The sequence below is a fragment of the Periplaneta americana genome, chromosome 3 (assembly GCF_040183065.1).
Source record: "Periplaneta americana isolate PAMFEO1 chromosome 3, P.americana_PAMFEO1_priV1, whole genome shotgun sequence".
NCBI lineage: Eukaryota > Metazoa > Arthropoda > Insecta > Blattodea > Blattidae > Periplaneta > Periplaneta americana.
Window position 1 is genome coordinate 63,975,370 of NC_091119.1, and position 17,238 is coordinate 63,992,607.

At 38.1% G+C, this 17,238-nt stretch overlaps 1 protein-coding gene across 2 annotated transcripts in view; it reads left to right on the plus strand.

Annotated features, from left to right (window-relative positions):
- Positions 1–17,238, plus strand: part of LRP1 (LDL receptor protein 1) — a 423,729-nt gene that overhangs the window by 243,445 nt on the left and 163,046 nt on the right. Inside the window, exons 27-28 of one of the 2 annotated variants that reach the window (XM_069820634.1) lie at positions 9,455–9,699; positions 11,132–11,260. In XM_069820634.1, the coding sequence (XP_069676735.1) occupies positions 9,455–9,699; positions 11,132–11,260 (374 nt within the window). The remainder of the gene's footprint in view (positions 1–9,454; positions 9,700–11,131; positions 11,261–17,238) is intronic. The other variant, XM_069820633.1, reaches the window with a different exon arrangement.

Below are 17,238 nucleotides of genomic sequence, written 5' to 3' on the forward strand. Positions count from 1 at the left end.
ATAAGTTGCCAAGATGCCTGTCTCACTTCCATGTAAGAAGGCACCCACCGAAACACAATTTGTTTCCGTAAGCTATCAAGTTCAATTTTTCTTATTTTTTCTATTATCTTTGATTGGGGATATATATTTGAGTCTAATGTTTGTATTGCTGATATCGAGCCAGTTAATATTATTGCATTGTTAAATTTATCATTTTGGATTGAATATGGGTTCTTGTAAAGCTAATGAGATGGCTTTGATTTCATTGTCGAAGTTTCTTTATATTCTCCAACAAATATGTAATGTCCAAAAAGTGACAAAAATATCTTGCATCTACTCTTCTCCTTGTCTCCATCATAGACCCATCTATAAATACTTTCAGCCACATGTTTGTGGGGTACTTTTCATCTATATTGGCTAATATTAGTTATTTTAATTCAGTAGAGTGCAGTTTTTTATTTTTATTTTTGTTACGACTGATATGTTTGTATTATAGAACTGGTAATCTATTGGATTAAATTGGTGTGCAAAGACGTTCTACTTGCATTGTAATATTTAGTTCTTCCAAATTGTCTGTACAAATTTTGAGTGGTGTTCTAAGGATTTTTAGATTGTGTTTGTCTAGTCTGTGTTTAATCCACTTTGTATCTGATAAAGCCTTTAACTTGAGAAATTTAGTTGATGCGTACTGTTTTATTTCGGCACTAGGTGATAAATTATGAATATACATGGGTTGATTTTTTAGTAGTGGCAACTATGCTGCAGTGATGCCGTACAGAGGAACCAGGCAATATCGTTTATACCACAGGTTGGTTACATGCTTTTCCTCCGTCAGAGCTAATGAACTCACCCTCCCCCCTCCATGTCCGTTCACAGTGACAACAATAAGACGAGCAGTTGTTAGCAAGCGGTCGCAGAATACATTTGCAATGTTTTCAAAGGAGGAACAGAGAAGCTGGCCAAAAATTCAATGTACTAGAGGTTGCATGGCATGACAGTGTCATCAAGGACTGCAAGAGGCTTGCTGTGTGGCTGCATTACCTTACCGAATGGTAGCAATATGGATTAGAGCCTTTAAGCAAGGATGCGAAAGTGTGTTAGACATCTCTCGATCTGATCACCCACCAGTAAGAGACGAACGTGTACAAATTGTGTCTGCATTAATGGAGACATCGAAACTTAACAATTCATGAGTTACCGCAAGATACAGGATTGACGCCTTTGACTGTGCTTCACATCCTGAAGGACTGCCTGAAAATGCAGAAAATTTGCCTCAAAATGAGTTCCGCATGATTTAATGGACCTGCAGAAATGACAGTGATATGACGCTTCTCGTACTCTCATGCAGTGCTATGAGCATGAAGGAGAGATCTTCTTAAGGTGTATCATTACAATTGGTGACATCTGGGCAGATCTTATGAACGTCAGCTGAAACACTAATCAGACGAGTGGCATCACGGGTCACCACGAAAAACAACAGTTCGACAGACCCCCACTAATGCAAAGACTATGCTGATTTCTTATCTATGATTGGGATGGTGTGATCTTAAAGCATACCGTTCCCCCAAAGCAGAACGTTATTGCGGAGTACTACTGTTTGTTTTTGCGAAACAATCTGCAAGCAGCTCTGTTTTTGCTAAACAATCTGCAAGCAGCTCTGTTTTTGCAAAACAATCTGCAAGCAGCTCTGAGAAGAAAACGGCGACAGTTTATGGATAACCCACTCATCGTTCTGCATGACAATGCTAGAGCGCATACAGCAAGAGTTGTGTCTGAATTGTTCAATTGCTGGGGCTGGAAAGTGCTCTATCACCCGCCATATTCTCTGGATTTAAGTCCCTGTGACTTCGATCTAATCCCTAAGATGAAGGACCCACTTCGTGGGATTTGCTTCCAAGCAGTTGAAGACTTTTACAGGCAACCGACCGCTCTACTCACACTATCAACAAATTAGGCAGTGCCAACGGGATCCAACAGCTTCTGCATCGCTGAGAACACATACGCAGTACTGGTGACTACATTGAAAGCTTGTAAAACTTAGAACCATGTAAGTATACTATATATTGAGAAAATAGTTGCCAGAACTAAAAAATCAACCTGTGTATAATTATAGTGCTAGTGTATATGCGTTTTAACTGCCCTGTTTATCAATTTCAAGAAATTGTTTAGAGTTGGTTGATTTTATGTGTTGTACATTTTATCTTGGTTTTATGTAAGTTTTGTACATTTTGTCCTTTGTTTCATGTGTGTTACCTCAAATTGCTCCTGCTAAGTATTTAATTTAGTTTCAGTCTCCTATATCCTTCAGTTATGAGGTTCTGGACAAAATTTCTACTATTTAGGATCATCCTTTTTTTACATTTTAGCAACACCGATGTCAATGCTATTGGTTGATACGAGCTTAGGAGCTTGGTACTGTATTACATGGCTTTGATCCAATCAGAAGTAAGATTACTTCTTGAGCTCTAAAATTTGTTGTATTTTATTAGCAGAATTTTGAATGCCTTAGGTCCTAGATTTGTTTTTTAATTCTATGGAAAAATATTGTCTGGTCCTGGTTTTTTTGGTGTTTTGTATTGCTTCCTTGAGTTCCTACATGGAAAAGTTTCTTGAAAACATTTCTTCAGTTGTCTTTTCTGTATTTCTAATTTATTTCATAAAAGATTTAAGTTTCTTACAGTTTTCTGACATCTGAAAGCTCTTCTACCTAAATCCCATCTTTGCCTTCATGTGGTGCAACCAGTTTATAAATGAGGCTCTGGGGACTGAGTCATGGCAGTACAACCATTCCGTCATGTACTGAGGAAATGCGTATTTATCAGCAGATCCAGATGCTGAAAGATGGCAGCCCAATCACTGGAATTACCTCCTTCTGACTAGCAACTAGTTGGACGAACATTTTCTTGCTTTCAAGTCTATCACAAAATATAGTTGGACAGACTCTACTTACAATGACCAATGCACGACAATGGAGAAGAAATGGAAAAAAGAGAATATTATAAACTTCGCTACAATACCAGACAAAATTCTTAAATGTAATAAAGCTATGGATATCAACAGCATTATGAAACCATCATTAGTCCAAAGACATACATGCCTCCGCCACTATAAAACCTTGGTGAGACCTGTTCTACGTATGTTATGGCAGTGAGGCTTGGACTCTTTGGAGACATGATGAAAACTGGATTATTGCCAGCAATGAAATTCATGTGCCGTTCACCAATTTAAGGAAAGTTACTGTCATTCACAAATTTAAGGAATGTGTTAGAATCTTCTCTCCTAGTACGATGCTGAAGAGGGAGCAATTTAACAAATTTTTTCTCTACTGTAAATTCTGGAAAAACCATTCTGATAAATATACACAGCTATGCAAAATCCTACTTGTTCATGCTTTCATCCAATTGAAGGGAAAATATTCACACAATTGTGTATCTAAACGTAAATGTGATTACAAATTACTATAAATCTGTTCAATCTGTTTGTCCTATGCTGTGGCATCGTGGTCTAAGACATCCTGCCTAGGACTTGCATTTTGGAATGTGTGCTGGTTCAGGTCCTCATGGGGAAAAAATTATCTCATGAAATTTCGGCCAGTGTATGGGACCAATGCCCACCCAGCATTGTGATGCACTTAGGGAGCTACAATAGGTAGCAAAATCCGGTTACGAAAGCCAGCTGTAGTGGTTGGTGGGATCATTGTGCTAACCATACGATACCTCCATTGTGGTTGGATGATTGCGAGACCAACAGCTGGCTGGTCGGTCATGGTCCTTCATGGGCTGTTGTGTCTCGGATTCAACCTGTCTAGCAACAGTTTGGTGAGACAGCTGAAGAATACCAATGGAAGACATAAGTTTAGACTTATCTTTGTGACCATCAGAAGAGATTGAGCAGCTCTGAGCCTTCCTTCTTTAACTACTTCCCCATCACTGTGAAAGGTTTCTTTCTTTTGTCTAATACACAACATACTTTGTAAGAAGCTAATGTTACTTTACTTGATTGCTGAACAGGCTTTGTAAACACACATTGTTGCATTGCTCATTTGGATTTAAGGGGTTAGATAAAGCTTATAGCAGTAAAATTTTTGGAAATATTCAACATTTTTTTCCTCCATTACTATGTCTTGTACAATAATGAAAATTGGTAACTCAAAAACTTGTTAATTTTTTCATGTTCTCTCTCTTTTATTTTATTGCTGAAACTCACGTTTACAATATCAGGCTCTTCCAACTGCATTCCTTAATAAATAATAGGCTATGTTCTTTATTTTGTGTTAGAAGAAAATACTGATATTTGGCGATTTTTTTAAATGAATTTATTTTTTATCAGATAATCTATCAAAGGTAGAGAAGTGATTTTGCATCATATTGTAGGTATGACATGCATAAATACACACAAAAAATTTTCCTCACAGAATGTTGGATAGTTTTTGAGTTGTGAGGGAAATGCTTCATCACTGCACAGTTAACTGCCATCATTTTGAATGTTGAAAAAAAAAATATAAATAATTTTTTTCAAATCGTTAAAATATTTTTTTCGCATTGCAGAAGAACAATGTTTTACACATACTAATTTTCATTATTATACAAGATACAGTAATGGAGGAAAGAATTTTTCCAAAATTGAGGGACCTTAAGGGGTTAGGGTTAGCTGAACCTAACCCCTTAAGATCCCTCAATTTTTTATTAGTTTAAAATCCACAGGAAATTCACTATTGAAGTCCTTGTGATCAATGAAAAAATGTTATTTTGTATTCAATAAAGCAAGACTGATCTTCCCATTCACTATTAAAACTGTAGTTTTGTGGCCATTTAGCCATGATTAGAAGCACTGTATTAAAATAATGCTGAATAATAAGAGATTACTTTAATCACAGACAGTTAACACAGTGCTTGTAAGTTTTACTTGTTACAACACCGAGCTGAGTACAACTGTTTCTTCCTTAAGTGAAAAGTACAAGTTGCAATAATGGTAAGAAGGAAGGATTTATGATGATCTCCGGGTTGTATGGAATAGTGACGTGCATTCCATAACCTCTCCTATCCATATCCCATCCTCACCTACCCGTGGTACAACCTATTATTACAGACGAGGCTCTGGAGACCGAGTCACAGCAGTGTAACTGTTTAATCAATTGGAAACAATTGGCATTCATACAGTCCTCTCTGTAGATTGAAAACTCAAAAAAGTTTCATATCCATTGTTCAAGAATTGAAACAGAAAATCAATATCCCGAATTTAAAAGAAAACTTACAAATTAAACCAAACCTTTAACTCTACTAAATATAGAATATAATCTAAATTTAACAGAAGAAATACTGAAATCAGAAGTAAACACTAAAATACTGAAACAATTGTCTTTAGAGACAATTAATATTGGTACCCTCCACAAAACTGGCTTCATTTATACACCGACGGATCCTTGATCTCCAGAGAACAAGGTGCCGGTGCAGGTGTTACGTGCTGTCTCTTCTCACTTTATAGATCACTTGGATATGGAACAACAAGTTTTGATGGTGAAATCATTGCAATAAGTGAATGTCTCAGGAATCTTCTATGCCACATCAATAAATTTAGGAATGCAGTTATATTGTCAGACTCCAAAGCAGTTATTCTATCAATAGTCTCTAAACACACACCTTCATCTCAAACAGCAGAAATAACTAAAATGCTCTCTCAATTAATATCACTCAATAAAAGAATTGTATTCCAATGGATACCATCCCATTGTGGAATCCTGGAAAACGAGAATGCGGATGCTTTAGCAAAGAAGGGCAGCACTACTACTTACAGACCTGTTACTAAATCTACGTATTACTCTGTGAAGATATTTAATAAATCTACATACTTAGACTTCAACAAACAAAATTTGATAACACAATCCCAAGGGAAAAAATGGAACTCTCTGCATCAAAATCCACAGTTAATTCCCGATTTACCACGAAAATCGTCTGTAGCTGCATTTAGATTGGCAACAGGCCATGATTGTTTGGCTAAACACCTGCATAGAATTGGAATATATCAGTCCCCTAACTGCCCATTGTGCAACTCAAACCAAGAAATGGATTCGGAACACCTCAAAATCTGTGCTTCATTGGCTGGTCATGATAATATCTTCGAAAAATATTGGAGTGCAAGAGGTCAAATGACTTTATTGTCAAACGCCTGGCATTAGAAAACAACAACAACTGTTTAATCAATACTGAGGAAATGCAGTATCAAAATGGTCCATTATTGGACTTTTTGCTGGTCTGTCATTGCAAAAGAGTGTCAAACTGGGTGGCATAAAGAAGATATGGTCGGTGGATATACAGTATTTCAGTAGTCGTCCTGGTTGGGTTCAGTGAATCCGTTGAAAAATTACAGGTGCAATCCTCCAAGAATTTTGGGGGTTGGTAATGAATACTATTATTGCCAATTCATAACAATAAGATGTTCATTTAAAAGACTGAGTGCAGTATGCTCATACTTAGTTTTTAAATCCAGAGCACTTCCCTTCAGCTAAGGAAAGACTTAAGATCAAATTGCCTACAACACCTGAGTTCACTGCAATAGTCACAGGTCACTGCAAAACAAGATTCTATCTACATAGATTTGACGTAATTGAAAATCCATTATGCACATGTAACAGAGGACAACAAACTTAATATATGAATGTCCAAATGTTAAACAACGAAGATCACAGCTAATAACACAAATCAGGAAAAATGATTGGCCACAGCAACTTATGAATAGACATTTGAAGACATTCTATCATTTCACCCAATCACTAAATTTGTAAATTTTATTTTAAAATAAGTGTAAATATTACCAGATAAGATATTAGGATGAGAGATTAATTTGTGGATTAATTGAAATATTATATATATTAATATTCTCACTTATTGTAACAACCATCTATATATATATATAACTCATTAGTAGAGACTGGATTTTAAAGGGAAAATTTTTCATCAAAAAAGGGAAAGTTATATCCAAAAAAAGGACTTGAAAAAGGACTATATTATATTACTCCCCAAAACACACTTCAGCACATTCATGGATATACATGGCACACACTATCTTACATTTATCTCTTCACAACCTAAGGAAAGTGTTGTTTTTGATATAGTCAAAAAAGAACTTCAAGAAGGAGGTCAAAAAGGACTATATTACTCCCTCAAAAGGGTGCTATCTTAATTGAAAACACACTTCAACCCATTCATGGATATGTATAGCACACACAAGCTTGTATTTATCGCTTCACAACATAAGGAAAGTGTTGTATTTGATCACATTCAACATTTCAATATGTTTCAATATGATTCGGCCTCTTGAATGCAGAATGTCTTTATAAACAGAAAATGACCGCTCAACATCAACTGAAACCAGAGTGAAAATTTTCTTTTTATCCTGAACTCTAAATCAGCACACTTTATTAGTTTTTCAATGTCTGGAATCAGAAGGAGAACGATATTTATTTTCGATTGCTTAGGAAGTTATAGGCCTATCAGAAAAAATATAGGAAAATTATCTAAATGTTTGCAATATTCTGTCAAAAAAGGACCAAAATAAGAGATGTTTTTTAAAAAGGGAAAAAAGGGAATATGGACTAAAAAAGGGGGAAAAAAAGGGAAGTCAAAACCACATAGTGGTGGAAATAGTTTTGAACATTGTAATTAATTATTTCATGTTTTGTGTTGAAATAAAAAAGAAGGGGGATTCCCTTTAAAATCTGGTCTCTACTAATTAGTATGAGGGACAGTTAAATGGAAACGGGTCACCATGCATATATCTCACGGTGGGCAAGTTAGTACCACTGGAATTTGATTGCTGAACTGACATCTGGTGATGACTCGCGAAAGCACAATTACAATCCCTGCTTACACACTAGTCATTCGTTGTGCTGGAAGTGAGGTTAGAGATACGTGTGTTCGTCCAGCATCACTAATGGAGCCAGGTAAAGAAGAACAGCAAGGTGTAGTGCAATTTTGACTGCTGAAGGAGTAGGAGGACAAGAAATCCATCGTCGCATGTCTGCTGTTTACGGCAAACACAGCATGTCATGTTTGCATGTACTGGAATGGCACAAGAGATTCTGAAAGGGACGCATGTCACTGCAAGACAATGCTTGCCCAGGACAGGCTTATTGTGTCATCACTCCTGCTGTTATTGCTGAGGTTCATGGTCTTATATGGGGAAATCTATGGATCACTGTGAAAGAACTTCGTCGTTTGGTGGGAATAATCACAGTTTTATATATATCATTCCGATGCACCTGCATTACCGAAAAATCTGCGCACAATGGATTCCACATCAGTTGACGGAGGAACAAAAAACAAACAGAATGACTACTTCACTGGGTCATTTGTAACGATATCACAAGGAAGAGTATGCATTTCTGTGCCATATTGTAGTATCATCATTTTTAACTGGAGAGCAAACGGCAGAACCAACAATGGAAACACATGGATTCTCCCCCATCAAAGAAGTCCAAAGCAATACACACAAGTTCCGTAAAGTCATGTTGACATTGCTCTTTGATTCTAGGGATTCTCTTCTTCTTGAATTTCTCGAGCATGGGGCCATAATCATTGCACAGCGTTATGAAGAAATTTTACAGAAACTGAGACGCGCCATTAAGTCAAAATGCTCTGGAATGCTATCGAACAGCGTTATCCTTCTCCATAATAATGCTCGCCCACATATTGCGAACTCTGTGAGGAATATGATTCAGAGATATGGTTGGAAAATGCTTCAACATCCCCTTCATAGCCCAGATCTTTCCTTATGCTATTTTCACGCTTTTGGAGTGTAGAAGAAAGACATTCGTGGACAGCCCACAAGCATGCTGATGATTTTTTAATAAAAATAAATACATACATACATATGCATGCACGCGCACACGCATACATACATACGTACATACATACATACATAAAGAATTGATTCGATAGACAGCCCACAAGCATGCTGATGATTTTTTAATAAAAATAAATACATACGCATGCGCGCGCGTGCGTGCACACACACACACACACACATACATACATATACATACATACATACATACATACATACATACATACATACATACATACATACATACGAGAATCGTTCCTGAAGGAATGCCTCCTATTTTTTTTGTGCTGACCTGTATTGTCTGAACCTGATGTTAGTGACGTAGTTAGTTCTTTCGGATATGAATAGAATATTTGAAGTTCAGCTTCTGTAGAAACATTACATAATTGAAAAACTTCAAAAGATACCTCTATCTATATAGGTCAAAATACAGTGTTTAGTTTATGAGGGAGCAAAGAATTTCAGTGGAAAAGGTAGTTAATTTTGGTGATTTTTTTTACTATTGTGTGCAGTCTCGTTACCTGGTGTATGCAGTCCTGCATTGTGATGTCAAGAACTGTCTCGTTAGGTGAGTTGACTTCAAAAGTTGATAAGTTGTTTCCAGCAACCGAACTTATTGTCCATGTCTTTGCAGATCAGACTCGATCCACACAACTTTTTACAATGGCTCTGACCACCGTGAAGTGATCCGTGGCCATGAAATGCTGTCACATCCCTTTGCTATTGCCCTGTTCGGCAATTACGTGTACTGGACGGACTGGCGCACCAATGCCGTCATCAGGGCCAATAAGTGGAATGGCTCTGATATCAGTGTGATTCAGCGGACACTCACACAGCCATTTGACATTCAGATCTTGCATCCAAGCCGGCAACCTAGAGGTTGGTATGTGCGTGCGTTCATGTATGTGAGCACCTGCCTGAGTGGGTCTTACATGTGCACATATATATTTTTATGTGCGTTTGTTTTTATATGTACCTATGCCTTTTGTGTGCGTGAGTTTTTTTGTCCGTGCATATATTTCTTGTGTGCATATGTGTGTTTTTTGTGCGAACTTGTACATTCTATGTATGATTATGTCTTTTGTGTGTGCATGCGTCTTTTGTATACTTGCGTTTTGTTTGTGTAATATATATTATATAATGTGTGTGTTTCTTTTTGTGTGAACCTGTCTTTTCTTTGTATGAACGTTTCTTTTGTATGCGTCATTTTACGTATGCCTATGCCTTTTGTATGTGCTTGTGTTTTTTGTTTATGTGTGTTTTTTCTCAGCATATGTTTCTTGTGTACATGTGTTCTTAACTTTTTATCTGGACCTGTGTCGTCTATGCGTGTATCTTTTGTGTGCATGTGTTTTTTATGTGCGCCTTTACCTTATACACGTGTTTTGTGTGTGCGTATATTTTTGTCTGACGTGTTTTTGTGCGCGCTTATGCATTTAATGTATGCGCGTTTTTTATGTTCGCATATATATTATGTCTGCACGTGTTTTTCTTGTATGCTTATGTTTTTTATATATACAGTACTTGTTTTCTTGCATTCGATGTGCCCTCTTTCTTACTATTATTATATTATTTGTATTATTATATTATTTTGTATTTTTTATACTTAAATACGATTTCTGTGTGTTTTTATATGTAGTTTTTCTTTTTCTTATGTGTATTTGTGTATGTCGAAGTGGGACCAGCTCTTATTGTTGAAGAAATTCCTACTTAAATAATTTATTGCTGAATCAAGTATCGCTCACCTGGAATACCTCTTGCAGACCTGAAGAAAAAAGAATTTAGATTTCATATCATATCATTCATCTTCATCATCTCATTCCGTAGGCTTATTCAGATCATAACGCATGTCTCTGTTCGCTTGCAGAAGGGGCGTCCTCTCCGAAACCGAAACCATCTCTGGGTTCCAAGTCTTTCGCAATATTTCTGCCAGGATTCATTCCTTAAGAGCACTTCTGAGGGCGCTTCAACACCTTAGAAGGGCTGTTGGGATGGATCCTGTGCTGTTTGGTCACCTTAGCATGAACTTAAGTCGGGGTGGGGGTGTAGAGGGCCCATTGGGTGAGCGAGTGAGGGGTCTCGTGCAGCTGGTGAGCTGGTACACCTCATTCTCATTCATCCCATAATTTGGGGTACACAATAGGCCACTGTTGAGCTGACGTGCTGAAGGGTCGTCCCTAACCCGCCCCTAGTCACTTAATACTACTACTACTACTACTGCTACTACTACTACTACTACTACTACTACTACTACTACTACTACTACTACTACTACTACTACTACTACTACTACTACTACTACTACTTACAGATGTGAAGAACCCATGTGGTGACAACAATGGCAACTGTTCACACTTGTGCCTGCTGAGTGTGAATGGAACCTTCAAGTGTGACTGTCCTCATGTCATGCGCCTCAACAAGGACCAGCGTACCTGCGTTGGTAAGTGGCGTTCTAAACCTGGTGGTAGCATCTTGCTTTACTTAATAGAACTGCTCCTCTCTTTCCGGCATGTCACTTACCTTTCTAATTTCTCTATTGGAACAAATGGATGTATACAGTAGTTTATAAAATAGCTGTATACCTCTTGGAGGCAATTTCAAATGATATAATCAGCTCGAAAGTGATTGGACCTTTAGAACTCTTTCCATACTCACGTTTGTGAGGATTATGAATCAAAATCAGATATTCACAGATAATAGAACTCTGGTCGTGTATTTATCATGGTGCAAAGTCACTACATGCAAACATACACACACTCAGTCCCTACCAGTTATTGAAGCTGGGTCTGCTGGATTTGTAGATAAAAGTTGTACTGATTGCCATAGTAGACGAATAATACAGCATTATATTTGAGCAAAGGTAGTATGCACATACAATTTAAGTAAACACTGCTAGATAAATGAAATTATCTGTTTCCAATTATGTTCATTCGATTTTAAAATTATTTTCGGTTATCAGTTACATTCTCATTATACATTTTATACCGTACATTAACAAGTGATATTTTGCTTGAACTTGTCAAATAAAATGTGTGCAACTGTCATCTGACATTCTTTCTTTTTGCAAATTCACCAACCTCTCGTTATAATATCTTTGCTCAAATTACCCTTGCAGTTAAAAGAATCAGCATCTTATGGTTCTACACCTATATAATCATATTTGGAGTTAAGAGACACTCTTTTGTCCCTGCTTTGAATTAGACTGTTAAACTAAAATGAAGTCTGCTGTCTTCGAAATAATTCATCAAAACACTTCTTTGTCTAAAGTAATACTGATAAATATAACATGCTTCACTAGCTTTTATTGGAAATCATTTCGTTGTTGAAAAAAAAATGAACACTGTTAAAGAAAGTATCTAGTAAATCACCGTTTTGACCTATTTATGCCACAAACTTAAACTGTCATTATTTTCTAGGTGCTTTCATTTGTACAATTTCTAGAATGTAAACAAAATTTGTTCACTAATTATGGAGAAAAAGCTTCACACAAACATAACCAACAAAAGGAGATACCAGATGCCAGAAACCACTTTTTGTGTATCATCATGATGAAAACACATTTCCGTGGGAATTTCAGAATAAAATGGTTTATTTTATTGATATCTCATTATGTGAAGTACATACAATGATACACTATTCATTAAGGTTTATCATCACCAGGTACTTTGTTATGGTGACATAAAAGAATTTCCTGCTGTTAAATTTGTGGTAACTTCATGTTTGATTTTAAATTACTTATTTGGTTAAATTTTTCAACAGTTCCAGTTTTCACTTAATGGATTTAGAAATCCTGAAAGTGAGGTGTGGGCCACCTCTGTGCACATTTCTTACTAATGACTGAATGCTGATGCATGCAGAGGTCGAGTGGTGGATAATCTGCACGAGTAATGAGATGTGTATGAATGCATGGTTGATTCATATTTAAGAAGTTAAGGTTTGTTGGTTGTGAAAGGGAAGTAAAATTGTCCAAGTTGAAAATTTAGGGCACATAAAGGATGTCTTTAAAAATGAGAGAACTCGGGAAAAATTTACTGTTCATTCTCGCACATAATAATAATAATAATAATAATACAGTAGAACTTCATTTATACGTTTTTATCTGGGTCTAACGAAAAAAAGACTGAAATGGCAATAATAATTAATAACATGTGATTCTTTTACAAAAAAAAAAGTCTGTTACAAACACACTTCCTCTTTCTTCCACTCATTGGAATTCAAAACCCAATCAGCAACCTTCTCGTTATATCAGGTTGAGTATACTGTCAAAATATTTTAAGTCCCAGCTTTGGACCTGGATTCTGAATGTTTAAAATGTTACATATTCTTCCCATTTCACATACTTCTCTCCCCTTTCTGAATTGATTCTCCCACTGCCGCATAACCGATTTACTGAAGCTAGCATGTGCGGAGACAAGAATAGGCAGCTTCGAATTTTCAGGAATTTCAAAGCCGGCCACATCTTAACAGTGACACATATTGTATCGTATTTACATGATTATAACACGCAACCTTTTTTGACAAAATGCCATCTTGAAAACCAGGGTGCATATTATATTCATACTCAAACACTCAGACTCGAAAAAATTAGGATGACTTTATTACCCATATCATTGCAATGGGCGATAAATCTCCTCACTGTCTCTGACGGGTGGGTTGGGTTCATAAGGAAGGTACGCAGATGAGAACAATAAAGTCCTCTTTCTGCCCCCTTCCATTACGGATGTTTTAATAGTTGTCACATTCCTAAAACAAAACTTCACTTGAAGCAAAGCATTAATCCAATTTCTGACATAAATGCAGGTTCTTGGCTTTTCTGTATTGGGACTATAGACTGCGCCCCCAATACAGTTAACTCCCCCGATAAAGCCCTTGTATATCCAAGATTCTTGAATGAGAGCAGTATCTATATTTTCCTTAGCTACCTTCTTGCTCAATATGACAGAAGGTGCCTTACAATGTTGTAAATTAATTTGAATTATTTCCATAATTAACAAATTAAAATACTTACCTTAGACAGTCTCTTGAGTTGAAGTCTCCCCCAGAGATTCCAACATCCATGAACTCCGGAGAATCCTCCTCCTCAGCTGCTGCCTCCTGTTCTTCCTGAGTTGGCTTTTTACTGGGATCGAATAGGATCTTAAAGAGACCCCTGTCCACCCCATGTCCTTGATTTTGGCAGCTGATTTCTGGTCAGTCATCATGATTAGATGCTGCCCAGTAGAATCAGTCTGCCTGTGAAGTATTTCCAATGCTCTGTGCAGAGCCCTTGGGTAAGCAGCTATATACGTTTAAGGAGCACTTTCGGATCACCGGTTGTTAGATCCTGGGTTCTAAATGCCACCTTAAATGGTTTAGGAAGGTCTTTAGCCTCCACCATCTTAAGAAGAAAATTGTCCCTGATTTGAACTCCATTTAGATGTTCCTGGAGCCAGTTGCAGGAGTCCTGATTCTCACAGTGGTAGATCAGAGCCCCATCTAGAAGTGAAAACGTCGTGAGAAGTGGTAGAGATTCGCCAGATTGCACCTCATCTATCTCCCTCAGGATCGCCATCTGAATGTGCTTGACATCTTCGACTACAAGCTTGTCATCAGGATAGGATACTCCAGTGATGGCCATCTTGTATGTAGCTAAGGCTTCCCTATAGTTTCAGTGCTGCCCCTGTGTCTCTTAACAGGTTTAGTCTTTGCCGAAAGTGGTGTGTCTGTACTAGTCTTAGTTCTTTTAGAAGTCCCTGGCCCAGCTTGACTCCCACTACCCCTAGGTTGAGGAGAGCAACCCGGTTGCATAGTGCGCCCAACACCTTTCTCCTTGGCCCTAGGCCCTAGACCTTTGCAATTTCCTTCTAGCTGCCCCCTGATAACTTTTTAGTGCTCAGGTGCAGCCAATTTATAGAAGAGGCAGTGATGCCCATTTCCTTGTTAGGTGATAGATTTCCCTCAACTGGAGAGTCCCTGTCATCCCTCTTTGTTATAAAATCTTGTTTAAGTAGTTCTTCCATTAGGAGTCCCATGAGTACCGGGGAAATAAAGGTCACCCAACACAGAGTCCCAATTGTATTGGGAAGGCTAAATACTGCAGGGTTTCGCCTGGTGCCCTGTAGAGATCGTTAGCGCCACTGTTATTTTACTACTCCAGTGCCATACAGCCCTCGGCATGATGCATTCACACCTTGGTTTGAGTAGACCAGAGCCCACATATGGTAGCAGTGCTCCAGCTGGGAGACCTGCTGAGATCCTCCAACTGGGAGTCCCTTTGGGTTGGATTTTGGATGGTAAGCCGCTTCTTTGTTTGGTACCTCCACCATGACCTCTCTGGTATGAGTAACTCTGCCAGTACAGCTCGGGGTTTCATTGGATACACACAAGGCCCCCCCCCCCCCCCATCAGCTTCAAGGTCATGTGGAGGTTTACGAAATCATAGTCAAGTCGTTATAAATGACTCAATCTACTGTTTGGGGATCAGTCAAGTGGATTTAGGCGTTTATGACGAACTCAAGCAGGCAGAAAACCCTACTCCTCCCTTTCTTTTTAGTTTACCTCAAGACGAAGGTAGAACAAATCTTTGAAAAGTTGTTAAATCATTTCTTCATCTCAAATGGAAAAAGTCCAAATTACACCTCATTACTTTTCCCCTTTTCCTAAAAGAAACATTTTAAAGCATCTCTAGTCTAGAGAAATAGTTTTTTTTTTTTTTTCGAAATATGTTTTTGGATTCAAATATTGAAATTCTCGTCCCATTTCGGGCTTCCCTTTTATTTCCTCCTTTCTTCTGTATACGAATTGCTGGTAGTCTGCAGAACGATATTTTGACATGATTTACACAATAGTGTTGTGTTACGATAATACATAGTTCAAGAAACTACATGAATGTTGTATGTAGCTTGTTAGTGACTGTAGCAATGACTGTTTTTTCCAGGAAAAACACACAGTCAGCTGCCACACATTTTTATCTGAAAAAGGGTGATAGGAATCTGAAATCAGATGTGAGAAGCATGTGATATTTCTTGTATGGCTTAGTGCCTGACATTCTTTCATCTTCTGGCTGTGGTAAACTGTTACATATCTCTTTCTCTCACAGATCTATGCCTTGGTGCCTTGCCTACCAGGTTGCCAGTTTTTCTTATCAGCACATTTTCTAGGGGTGCCAATTTCATTTAACTTCATACAGGCGACTGTTGTGTTGTTGGAATTATTTGTTGTGGTTTGGTTGATACTCAAAGTAAAAATTTTTTAACTTACAACATTTTGACTTAACATATTTAATTGGCACCCCTTTGTTTCTCATCATCGCCAACTTCAGTGCATGATTTGAGAAAGAGAAATAGGTGAATAATCCGTGTGCAGTAGTGGATGCTGTTCTGGAAGTTCTCAGATAAGCTCAGAAGTAGAAACTAGCTAGTTGAGCTTTGATATCGATACCAACTGGTCACGATGTCTTGACGCTCTTACAGAAGGTTCAGTTACCGATCAAAAAGGACAAACTGACTTCTTAAAAACCGATCTCAAAGAGGGATGGACTGAAGTAAAACTAATGCAATTCGGCTAATCAGAAATCATCAAAGCATGGAATCTCAATGCAGTATTATGCGACCTACAGTGGCTACAGCCACAGACGGCAACACAGTCACAGCAAATCTCTACATGATCGTCCATGATGATAATTACCAGCCCTCCGGGTAGAACAAATAATCGGACATAACATCATCTCTGGAACGTCTCCTGACTTGTACTATAGTGTCTGAGGCATGGTCTGTCATAATTTTTTGTTCCAGAGATGATTATGTGTTCAATTACTTGTTCCATCTGGATTCTGTCATTCCATCCGGACGGCTGGTAATTATTATCATCATGGACGATCTCGTGTGTGTGTGTGTGTGTGTGCGTGCGTGCGTGCGCGCGCCCGACCGCCCACTTCACTTTGGATGATTCAGGTTCCGCATAGTGCGGATAGATGGCAGGACTGACCCATTTTCAAATTGCACACCACTTTGGCAGGCTACGTTATGCCTGATGTGTATCTGTGAAGAGTTATGTTGTGTACTAGGATGAGTGTATGTTAAGTGTAGTGTAGGTAATGGGTGAGGATGATGATGATGATGTTGAAGGTGAGGAAGGAAGAAGAGGAAACCCGGTGCCGGCATGTAGCCTACTCCTGTCAAGTAGCACCACCAAGGGGGTCACCAGTCTTAACGTCCCCATCTGACAGAAGAATCACTATAACAGTGACATATGCCTCCTCTTCATATGCACTGCAGAGAGATTTGGGATTTAACTCAGGCATATTGGTGCACAAGCTAGTGATTAGAAGTTGTGCACCGCAATATCTCCTACTCCTGAGGTAGAAATTTTACAAGAAAATCTCTGACCCTGCTGGGAATCGAACCCTGGCCGGCTAGTCTGGAACCAGATACGCTACCA